This window comes from Cydia pomonella, chromosome 7 (genome assembly GCF_033807575.1).
Source record: "Cydia pomonella isolate Wapato2018A chromosome 7, ilCydPomo1, whole genome shotgun sequence".
In the NCBI taxonomy this organism is placed as follows: Eukaryota; Metazoa; Arthropoda; class Insecta; order Lepidoptera; family Tortricidae; genus Cydia; species Cydia pomonella.
Window position 1 is genome coordinate 12,832,241 of NC_084709.1, and position 12,558 is coordinate 12,844,798.

Genomic DNA, 12,558 nt, shown 5'->3' on the forward strand with positions numbered 1-12,558 from the left:
ACATTATTTACGATTATCTTAGCATTTTGTTTCGTTTTTTGCAATCGATTGTAATATTGGCTACTTAGCTAGGCCCCCGAGGGTCACGGAACGCACACCCCAAGCGTACACACTCGACGCTGACGCCGACCGTCAGCGTCAAACATATGTTGATGATTGACGTCAGAGTTGAGCGGGCACGCTCGAGTGTGCGTTCTGTGGCTGAGGAGTTATGGTTTTGTGAGCGTGCGTTTCATGGCCGACGCGTAACGAGTATTTTAATGCTGGTCGGGGTTGTCCTTGCGGTCCTGCAGCCACCGCATGTAGGTGCGGAAGGTATCATCGTCGCCGGCGCAGGGCGTGGCCTGCCGCACGTGGGCAAGCAGCGCGCGCATCATGTCGCCCGGCGCGGCGGGCGAGCACGTGCTCACGGTCTCCACCAAGCATTTCGATAGCTCGTCGAACTTCGTGCAGCGTTCCTGGGGAATACAAGTTAGATCTGAAAGATTCATTTTGCGATTTCCATTTGGATGATATTTGGTTATGTTCTGAATGCGACTTTAGTACGAGTAGCGTTAGTTTCTGGAGCAGCGTTGGAGTAGCGAGAAATTATCGATGTTAAGTCAAGGTTGCAGTATTCAGATGGCGACTGCAGCAATATTGCTATCGTCGCGTTATTGCTGCAGCGTCAATATCGTAGATAAAATGCGCTGCTGTCGTCGCCCCATTTGCACTCGCGATTTAATTAGGCCGTTGAATTCCGCTACTAATCCACTATTTCATTAATGACAATCTCATTAATGGTGGTCTCACATATGGGCCATTCGATGGCAACTGCAGCTGCATTGCAGCATTACTGCTGCGGCGTTGACGTGAGCTGTCAATTACCTTAATAAATTGAGTAGGTACTTAAATGAACATTATCAGTTTTTTTCAAAGAATTGTTTAATACATTGTGGTAACCCATTCAAATTTTATAATAAAAATAGCATATCTACGAAAGAACTGACTAATAAGGATAACTCAATATTGATATTTTTTGTTTACTAAATTTAATTGATTTTTAAATAATTTTTATTATATTTTACACGTCCACAACTACTATGGTGACCAGATATCAAATATTTATGTATCCCGAATTTTAGTCCGAAATGTTGGTACTTATCTCAAATTTTAATATGTTAGTCCCAAAAAATAAGAACTCGGATCCAATAATGCATAGTTTCGAGTAAAGGAAACAAAAAGCGGGTTATCATATCATATCATATCATATCATATCTTTTCTTTGACCGCTTTCTGCTAATCAGACCAAGCTAACTGCGGGGCATTTGTAATGACAAAGTGTGGCAATGTCATCATGAATGGCAAGTTATATGAAAATATGACGTTTAATTATAATGATACTTCCTCACTTTATTCTATTCAAGTCTGTGAACGGTTCGCTTAGATGGACGCTATCTCGCTGCTAATAAGAGAGAAAAGGACAAATATATCGTTCACTGTCCTTCTCAGCAGTTATTCTAAGCTAGTTTTTCTTACTTTAATCGGTTGCACGCCGTCGATCTCGCTCAACACTTTCGCGGCGCAGCCGTTGAGGGCGCCCACGTTCTGTTGGAAGCACTGGGGACCGCCTTCTTGAATGAACACTGAAAACAAGACAACAAATTTATACATATTTTATTTACAATAACAGTATACACTAACTTAAATCTAAAATAGGCCCTTGAGGGATTGTACCTAGGATGCTGGCGGCATTTCCTCGTATCGCGATGCTGATACGTTGTTCGGGGAAGCCGCCAGCTTCTCGGTCACCAGTTACGTCAACCAGACGTTACGCGATTTTTGCAAACAACTTGTGTGCGCTGGGATTCCATTGAACTAGAGTTTCATAAACTGATACGATCGAGTATACGGCGCCCTACTGCAACTCTTTTTCATTCACATATGACATCTATTTCAGTTTATAATTGATATAGGTAAGTAGTCTCTACATGAAATAACAAATTAAAATATTTTCATAAAAAAATATTTTTAATTGTTTTCTAATAGCACCAATTCAAGCCAACATGGTATTCAACATTTTAGTATGTTTGCTTTTGTGAGATAATGGCATTTTGACACGGCTGCACAGGTGCACATGTAATCTTTACGGTGTAACTCAACACTCCTTGAAGTGTTTTGGGCAACTGTGCCGAAATAACCCTCACTTCTGACTTCCTTTTAAAATTTTCTGCAGCCTAAGTCAGAAGTGCATTGTGCATTATTTTATTTGGTAATCTGGTAATGATTTTTTTATTGCTTATTTTTATTTAAGCCCATACTCGATTAAGAATTGCTTGCACCGTTAGTTAACTAAAATAAAACATGTTGTTGTTTTTTTTAATTTTTAATTAAATTTGTCCCTACTTGTTCCAAACTCTTTAAAATTCAGCTGTGAATTGTAGGGTGACCTACATTACAATTCACAGCTGCCACGAAATTGAAGGCGAAGATATTCAAACTACTTCAAACTTCTTGTCTGCCATGAACGCCAAAAGGGTAACCAGCCAGCAATTTGGTTACCCTTTTGGCATTCATTGTCAGTCATGTCAACATTGTAATATTGTTATTTTTCCAAAGATAAATAATAAAGATTTTTAATGGTATAAAAAGCTAAAGATGTCTCTTCCGTAAAAAGGAAAGGATTTCATCAAAGAGTAATATAATATCTGTATGGTGATTTCATCAACATACAAAGTTTGACGTGGTGTCTTTGTACTTTCAGACCGGCATGATTTTTGCTGGAGCTCTGGAGTTCTCAAACGATAAGTTTACGAACAACCGTCGGAAGCAGCAACGGAGTTGCGTCAAAAAGTGTAACTTTTTTGTGGTTTCTTAAAGCCTAGCTGTAAACAGTAAGCGATGGGCTAAATTGTGTTTCCAGGTCCAGGGTAAACACTTTAAACTTTTTTTAATACGTGTAAATAAAAAAATATTTTGTTGTGAACCATCTCTTTGTAAGTGAAGGACCTTTATTCACGTGTTAGATTAGTATTTCTTATACGACATGCACATTAATGATACTGATAAGTGATACCTAACCTTTGTGCTTAGGAAAAAATCACGTAATTTAACTTGACCTTTATTTATCATCTTTTATGGTCACTCTACTCGGACGAGTATTTTTATTTCGGAGTAGGGTGACCATAAAAGATGATAAATGAGGGCCAACTTACTTTTTTATGTTAATTAATGAAGTCGCTCTTCAATTACGATAAGCACTAGTGCTTCGTGTATGTCTTCAGCAGCAATATCGGCCAACAATTAAGGTAACGATTCACGATTAAAAAATCATCCTGTTGTATATTTGTGACTGCGGCCGGAAAAACGTCCCACTTTGTCGCTTGCCATAAGGACGCCTTGACAGATCAATTGTATACAGATACAAGCAAATCTCGTCCTTATGGCAAGCGACAAAGTGGGATGTTTGGCCGGCCGCAGTCTTATTTTGTACTCTATGAATTTTTAAACACCAAGTTTTTCCAACCAGAGTTAGGCACCGCATAATGTAGAGAGCCACACAGCGCCATCTAGAGTGTGTTAATTCAATACGAGTGTATATTCTGTACTCTGGTCTCGAAAAGGGAAAGCTCAAAATCAAACAACTCGTTTAATTATAAATAGTAGTTTGTTTAATGTGACTATACTTTTACTCCACACAAATTACACAAAATATAAAACAAAATGATTACCTTATAAAATCCACGATAGACAAGCGTTCGCTAGTTGTAAAAATGAAAAGTGCCGTCTACCGGGAAATTGAATAAGCTGTTATACAACGGGCGAATATTTAAACGGTGGTTAGCATAGGACCTATGAACTACATTGATATAAATTTTTCACGTCAGCAGCTCGAACAAGGGTAATTTGCTGCTTAAAAACAGTGAGCAAAATAGCATTTTGCTCACCGAGTGAGACAAAATAACATTCAAGTGACCTTTAGATTCGAATGTCATTTCAACGTGCGGGGCCTAATACAAGTTCGAAATATTTGGATTCTATTGTCTTTATCCCTTTCACGTCATTAGCAAAAAGAAAGAGACAAAAAAGTGCATACGTAATTCAACGGTATATTGACGGTTTATAATAGACCCCCGAAATAAGTCAGACCGCATCGTTCCAAAACACCCTACGAGTCATGTATTCGTAATCATTAATTAATGAAATAAAAGTTTAAAATTTAATAAAAACACCATATTTTACGTATTTTATTATACAATCGAAACAATGAACTTATACAAATTTACGCAATTGTTACGCAGTAAATAATTCTACTTAACTACTTTTAACGATCTCTACTATAGTTGACAAATAGTAGTATCCGCAATTCGGACCGGATCTTACAAAGTTTTTTTTTTCAAAAAAAAAAGTTGTCGATTGAACTGTCAATTGATGTTCGTTAATTCATTATTTTCGTATTATTTTATAGAAATTTCTTTCGTTTTGTTTTATTGCGGTAATTAAAGTTAATTGTTAGAATACCTTCAGAAAACATGAGTGAAATAGTGATCCGTCCGTCTGGATTACATTTTTTCAGGTTGTATTTTTTGATGGCTGACTGTTGTGAAAAATTTTGTGTACTACACGAGATCAAAGTTATTTACATCTCGTGCGCTTTTGAGTCCCTTACTGCGCTCAAGATTCTAAATTAGATTCACTCGCTACGCTCGTGAATCTATTATAGAATCTTTCGCTTGCACGGGACTCAAAACAAGCACTCGAAGAAATATCAAACTTTGCTCTCTTCTTGTACAAATAACTATTGCTAAGAAATACAATAAAAATATTAACCATACAAAATATTTCGGCCCGCGACACACAAGTCACGAGATACGAGCTTTTTAAAGTATCTGTCAACGCTTGTTGGTAATAACTATAAAAAAATCGTATCTCGTAATGTCATTTCATGTTATGTCTCGTAATGTTTGGAGTACATTGCAACTCGGTACATTTTCAAAAATTAAATACGTGGTCATATTTAAGTGTAACTTAAAAACTTCTTAATTAATGATTACACTGATAAATTCTATATATATCTGGTTTAATTTATCGCCCGTATTGGATTTACACACTGTAAGTACATATATGAGCTTTCAAATCCGAAGTTTTTTTAATCCCGTCCTATTTCTCATTACCCTAGGATCAAATCCGAAGTATGTCACATCACAATACAATCTATTTCTTTCAATAGGGAATTACTCGTGTATTGAAAGGTTAGGAGTTATTTAAACTATAGGCTAGTACTCTTTATTATACTGTGCTATAGGTTAGACTACTTTGCTTACGTTCTGATTTCCTATATGTAGCGGGCGTAATATTACGGACGCAAAAACAATGTTCCTTCAACCACCGACCCCTAGGAAACCGCCTCATTTTGTTTACATAGACAACGTTCTAGTGACGTCATTCAACCGCTGTATTACGACTGTTATATCACGGCATCCCTATCCTAGGAAACCCGTTGGAGTGAACAGTTGTCACATAGCGTCATTTCAATATTAATAGCCGCGTATCCACTAGAGCAGCATCAGACCGAGCAGCCTCGACTTGAAGCAAATAGCCTCAGTTTGAGGCTGCTAGCCCTGAGGCACACGCTTGAGGCACGTTACGGATCAAGCTCCATAATTTCGCCGGGCGGTACGCCCGTCTCCATCAAGTGCACGGCGCGGAAGGAAGCTCTTTTGAGCACGGTAAAAAATCCGTCAAAATATGGCTCGGCTCGCGGCGACGAATTTGCCTCGTGTCGTGGCGTGCCTTAGGTTGAGGCATCGTCTTGACTTGCGCGGCCTCGGAGCGAGGCAGCTGCTCGATCCGAGGCGGAGGGCTCTATTGGATGCGCGGCTTACAACATTTCAGATTTAATTTTCATTTTGTGAGCAAAAATAGAGTATAATTGCCGTAGCACCGGCAATATTCATTAATTCTCAACACGTAAGTGTTTATTCTACTTACCTATTTCCGTCTAGGGGTTCTTTTTTTTACAACGTTTGACTTTTGAGGTTAGGAACAAGATGTCTAAAGTATTTTCGTTATTATGTGCACGATGTTCTATAATTAAGGCCAAATTTCTACAGATTACAGCCTGAAGAAATATCAAGGATTTACCTATCAAGTAAGCCCCTAAATTAAACATAAGAATGTTTTATAGGTGAAAGTATCACGACTCACTCCTCCTTATACTTAAATGTTTTATTGTATTTATTTATTTATTGAATCAAGTTCTCATAACATAACAGCTTACGCCAAAGCTTTACGTAGATTTATAACTTAAAAACGACTTATTTATGAATTAAAAACTTAAGTTAGTTTTTAATTAATAAATAAGTCGTTTTTACGAATATCTGTCTTGCATCAGCCTGTCGCAAACAAATCACACTCTGGTAGTGCCGTGAGTAAGGAGTTAGAGAGCGCAGTTGCGCGCATCAGTACGAGGGAGTGTAGGCGCAGACGAGTACGCGTGCGGACTATGGCCAGTATTGGGAGCGTGCAAGACTGTCACGCAACAGTGTCCGCAAGTCTAGGGGAAAACGTCAATTCACTACATCTTATAAAACTACTCAAAAACTAAAAACTACTGAACGGATTTTCATACGACTTTCATCTATCAATAGAGTGATTCTTAAGGAAGGCTTAAGTATATAACTTGTTAAGGTTTTGTGTAAATTGTTTGAAATATAACTATGTTGTCGGAAAAAATCACGCTGGCTAGGAGCTTTAATCGAAAACGCTGCCTAATCCGTTTGAGCTATAACAACACAATGTATGGTGGGGTTGTTTCTCATTCATAGGTCTACAAAAAAGTCCGCGATGTGAAATGTCTATCTTTTAAGGATAACTTACTATATCCAATCTTAACTTCTAGAAAAAGATCACGTAAAATGTGGCATTTGCAAAGCTATTTACATGGATACATTATTAACAATTATCAAAATAAATACGTTAGTTATATTAAGCATTTCATACAGATTACAATGGTCCCTTACACCATACAATTTAAATGAATATTTCAGGAGTAATCGTAAATCAAAGTTTCATTTCGAGCCATATAATTGTACGAAATGTTAAAGACGCTATCCGCAGTTAGTTCAAATTTTTACCACCTTATGCGCTGGGATCGCTTTACTTACCCCCACCACGCACTTCGCACGGTCCCAATAGGGGCGGTCGCCTCCGTCTATTACAGTACGCATCAGGTACAGAGAGTTTTAGAAACTTTTCAAGGAGGCCAAAACTGTCTATCTTACACCTCAAAACCTTAACTATAAATCATGCTAGTCCTAGATTTCTGCGCAGCTCTAGTGAATCGTAGCCTAAGTGCCCCTGCAGAAATCCAGTCGGGTACATTAAGGGGTAATATAGATGTATTTTCCTATATAGGTTGCGCAGGAATTTCTTTTGGACTTGTTCTAATGCTAGGGTATACTTCTTTTCATGCGTACTCCACACTACAGCGTTCGTCTCGAGTATGCTTCTTATGAGTGCCGCATATAGTGCTCGCGTCGCATCTACAGTGAGCGAGGCACAAACTTTGGAACGCCTTGCGGGTAACATCCTGTATGTGTGGCCGGAACGTTAGCCGCGAGTCGAATATTACTCCGAGGTCGTGAACTTCTTCGACGTGGGCCATTGTGCTCCCTGTCATGCGGTAGTCATGAAAGAGAGGCAAGCAAGGAAGAGAAAAGGTCATTATCTCACTTTTTTTAATGTTAAATAATAGCCTGTTTCGCAAACTCCATTCGTAAACCGCGTCGATGTCGTCTTGAAGATTTTCACAGTCACTAGCGGATTTAACTGCCATGATCAGCTTTACGTCGTCTGCAAATAGCAGTCCCATAGATGTTCGGATAACTTCAGGCAAGTCAGAATCAAGAATAGCAACGGCCCTAAATTTGGTCCCTGACTTATACCTGAGCGTGTTGTGTACGGCTTGGAAAGATATGGGCCATACTTAACAAATTGTTTATGTATCTATCAACTTCTTTTTATTCTATTGAGTTCATTTAAGACCAAGATTGTATGTAATTTTACGACCCGAATTTTATCAAAAAGTCGCCTGTCTAATCTGATACACTACGAAAAATAGATTAGAAAACTCACTCAACTGCTTTATTACAAATTCCAAATTTCTGAATGTAGGCTGCTGTGAATGGCCAGGCAGTATTGAAGTAAGTGTTTTTTTTTTTTTTCAAATTATTAATGTCAAATAATTTTATCGTGACGTAAAAGTGACTACAAAAAGATGGACATGCTCGTTGAGAGTTTCCTATGAAACTGTTATACGAATACATGATTCGACATGGGCGTCATTTATTAGTGTGCAAAGCTATCAATTCAATCTAGTATTTCCACAATACAGTCACTCAACATCAGCAAGAAATACCAAGTTAGTATCCTTAGGTCAATACTCACGTTCGATCCTCTCGCCGTCGTTGTGGTAGACGAAGTTCTGTGCGGTGGGCAGGTCGGAGCTAGCTACGCACAGCCCTACGCTGTCTATCAGTGAGTACACGCGACTAGGATCCGCAAGAAATACAGGGGTACGGAAGGTGGAGGTAAGGAAATAAATCTCCATGTACCAAAAAGTGTTATCAAAAAACCTTAAATAGGTAGCGCTACAATACCTAGAATACTTGAACAAAAAAATCAAATCATAGACAGCGCACTTCACTTCGTCAATAGCGCCTAGGTTCTTAGCTACTCTAGCGCTACTCTGGAGAGATTTGGAACTATTATTTATAGCTAACAGCTGAACACTTTTGCAACAGTTCTACCATAAGAGATGTCACTCCTCTTAATTCCACACTCCATATACAGCCTAAAGAAGATACTTGCATCTGATCCTCTCGCCATCGTTGTGGCAGACGAAGCTGAGCAGCTGGTCGACGAAATTGTGGGCGGTGGGCACGTCAGCGCTACGCACAACCCTACACTGTCGATCAATAAGTACTCGTAACCAAGATTCCCAAGTAATACAAGGTCTGAAGACAACACTTACATCCGATCCTCTCGCCGTCGTTGTGGCAGACGAAGCCGAGCAGCTGGTCGACGAAGTTGTGAGCGGCGGGTAGGTCGGCACCACCTACGCACAGCCCTACGCTGTCGATCAGTGAGTAAGTGCACGCCGCCAAGCGCCCAGTGCGCGCGCAGTACCTGTAACAACGGCAAATAACTACCAGCATAGGCTAGAGTAATAGTGATTAATAAGAAGTTATTAATGTTATTATGGTTGAAAACCAACGAAGTTTGGCTGCGTGTGATAGATTTGTATCGTGGAAACGAATAACTTCTTTGAAATAGGTATCTATGTAATTTTTCCCGACTGCGGCGAAGATAACACAGGAGGGTTATTTTACATGCTGCATGTAAACAAGAATAAAGTGATGGATTTTATTGTAATTCTCCGATCTTTTAGAATTCTGATGCGCGTTAGGCAGATAGATCGTGTCATTCACGATGACGCGTAGGCTTGTCAAAACTAAACTTTCATAGCATGAAAATACGATAAAAAGCAAGCGTCTCCCTGAATGAAAGTTTCATTCAATGAAACGATCTATAGGTACTAAATGTAATGGCGTAGTTACTATATTCATGGCAGAGATACAGGTTTTTATTTGTCTTATATTTTTATGACTCAAGTTAATTATAAAAAAATATACATAATTCTTAACATTTTGGTATGTGTAGGTACTAACTTTTTGAAAACTCCATTGAGGTCATTGTTGCGGATGGCAGTCGCAACCTCCTCCAACAGGACTTCGTCCTTGAACAGGCTCACGGAGCATTTCTCGAAGTTTTCGATTGCATCCTGCAAGATACGTCTGAAGTTTTATATAAAACAAAGTAATCTGAAAAATATATTAGGTATTTTACTAACATTTTTACGAGTATACTGTCCATTTAGATGTCCTTTAGTTATCAAGGGCATATTTTAATTCACTAATGGACCTGCCCGCGTAGCCAACGTTACAATCGTTAACGCTCCGTAGCGTAGCGTAGTCATCTCTCTCTATCACTTTTCCATATTAGTGCGACTGTGACAGTTGCGTTTCGTTCGCCACGGAGCGTGAACGATAGGCACGTTGGCTACGCGGGCAGCTGGTTTTCCCTTTATACTTTCTAGTTTGCGAAGGTTTGTTAATCCGCGGTTTGGCCTCTAATTAAATACACGTCTAACGAAACAGTGAACAGTTTTGAGAATTCTTTTATCAGCCTATTGCCTCTTCAGCTAGCTACTACGTTGGGCCCACTCTAACAAACTCCTGTTAGTAAAACTAAAGTCAGTAGGGCAAATACGCTCATTCAGTAAATGCGCTAGCTATGCTAATAGTATAAGGACAGGTTTATCATTGTAGCAAGCTTCAGGTTGATAAACTGCGCCCATTTCAAAATTAAGTAGGTCTCACCAGAACTTGCGGAACTTTATCTTCAGCGCCACTCTTCGTACAGAGTTTGGTTATATACTCAGTTATTTGCTTCTGTTCAAGGGTATTGTACTTCCCCCAAGCCTCTGAAAAGCAGTTGTTTCCAAATAACAAACTAGGACGACATCCAATCATTCAATAACTAAATTGGTAGTAAACTGTTGATCACAAGACCACCGATTGCTTCGATTTCGTACTTATTCTTAGGGACACTTGTTAATTCTCATAATATATAGGTACCAAATTATTTTTAAGAATCAAATATAATATAGACACACACTTACCGACAGTTAAAACAGGAATAAGAGCTACAAGTAAAGAAAGTATCCAAATCATTGTGAAGCACAATTGAGCGGACTGTGATTCACTTCTGCAGACAGATGGCAACTGAGTCCTGTTCCGAAGAGTCCTTGTACACTTATAATGTACCTGTGTTGCTGTATCATTCCGTATACATGCATTTTGCGAGAAACCCAATTCTTGTCTTAGTTTATTGGTTTTAGCAATAAGGAGGTACCTCACCTCCGTGTCCTTCATAGATTGCCTCGCAAAAATTTTGGAGCAAATAATGGGATGTCCCTGAAGTAAAGAGACAAATTTATTTCCATAAAATGTAATATCAGGTAAACGATAAAAGTTATAATTTTGGTGGTAAGTTGCAAGAAAATTAATTAAATTATTAGATTGATATCGCTTTTGCGCCCACAACCTCCTAAAAATATTTTTTTCTTAAATTGTTCGCGGCCCGTCACCTTACGCCTTTTCACGATTTTGCAGCCACGCCTTTGGCCATACAAATTATTTTGTCAAAAAGTTGGTTTTGATTACAATTTTTTGGTTCTATGTCACATCTATATGACTGAATGGAAATGAATGAATAGTTGTATGGAAATATTGCCTTCATGAACATCATTGCGGTTCGCCGGAACATTGGTTCAACAAACGTCAATAAACGATGAGTACTTTTTCCAGTTAACTTTTATAAACTTTTCGTCTCTCTTTTTGCACGTTTCTCTTGGTCCTTTATATGTCTGGAAGTAATTTGGTTCATATATGTTTTTAAACATAGATCGTTCCTTTTTCATTCTGGCGACAGACAGCTTCGATACTTTTAATTTATCCGCTGCCACTCTGACGGACGTTAACGGAGTCTTATTGAAAATCGATTTAATTCGGTTAATGATTCGAGGTAGCGTGATTGTCCTATTTCTTCCCAGAACCTTCTTAAAACTAATCTCAACCTTTTCTTCATATTGTCTTTTTATTCTACATATACTAGTTTGTCTAGCTCTTCCTTGAAGAAAGTGTTTGAATATATCTTTTTTAATATGAGACTCGTAAAATAAAGGCAATTGTGAAAAACCCTATTAGCAAGTGCTTCATATTCCGATACTTAAATTTGAAAAAAACGAATAAGAAATAACGAAATTCCCGCTTGAAATGACAGACAATGAAACCATAGAAGCAATGACACCAAAACTTTACTTTTGTTTTAATAAAATTTTCAGCCAGTAAGACTTTGAAAGTTGTCTCTATACTTCCGGGACACACTTTCATTTTTCAGATATAATTTTATACTAACCATGTAGTTTCCCTATTGTACAGATAGCATCGCACACATTTAAGAGTAACTATTTTGATTAAAACTGTGAAAACCAACTTCCGCCCACTTCCGCTTACTGGTTACCTGCGTGCGGCGACCGCTGCGCTCTTCATTCTTTATTTGTGCGTGGTAGTGTCCACACCTCGGTCTAGTTGCCGAACACTTCGGCACAAGAACACATTATTTATAACGATCTTCGTTGCCTATGCCTACTATGGTGTTAGCTGTGAGATTTCATTGAATTCGTTGTGCAATATACTTACATATATTTGTTTTTAAAATCGTTGTGCAATCCTTCAACTTGAAGGACATACATACATCCTGGTGGTTAGTTGAGAACTAACACGATGGAAAAAATCATCCTGGAGGTTGGTCGTGAAACAACACGAAGGAAAGTCTGTTCGTATTTCGAACACCGATTTCGCCCGGGGGTTGGTCGTGAACCAACACGAAGGGATAAGATCGGATAACGCACAACGAAACAAGGGAATAAATCATCCTGGGGGTTGGCCGTGA

At 38.7% G+C, this 12,558-nt stretch overlaps 1 protein-coding gene across 1 annotated transcript in view; it reads right to left on the bottom strand.

The window, feature by feature from the left end:
* Positions 1-12,558, bottom strand: part of LOC133519487 (uncharacterized) — a 59,020-nt gene that overhangs the window by 15,476 nt on the left and 30,986 nt on the right. The window contains exons 7-12 of the mRNA XM_061853493.1: positions 10,724-11,018; positions 10,422-10,525; positions 9,711-9,823; positions 9,014-9,168; positions 1,519-1,625; positions 260-458 (exon numbers count right to left, since the gene is read on the bottom strand). Of these exons, the coding sequence (XP_061709477.1) occupies positions 260-458; positions 1,519-1,625; positions 9,014-9,168; positions 9,711-9,823; positions 10,422-10,525; positions 10,724-11,018 (973 nt within the window). The remainder of the gene's footprint in view (positions 1-259; positions 459-1,518; positions 1,626-9,013; positions 9,169-9,710; positions 9,824-10,421; positions 10,526-10,723; positions 11,019-12,558) is intronic.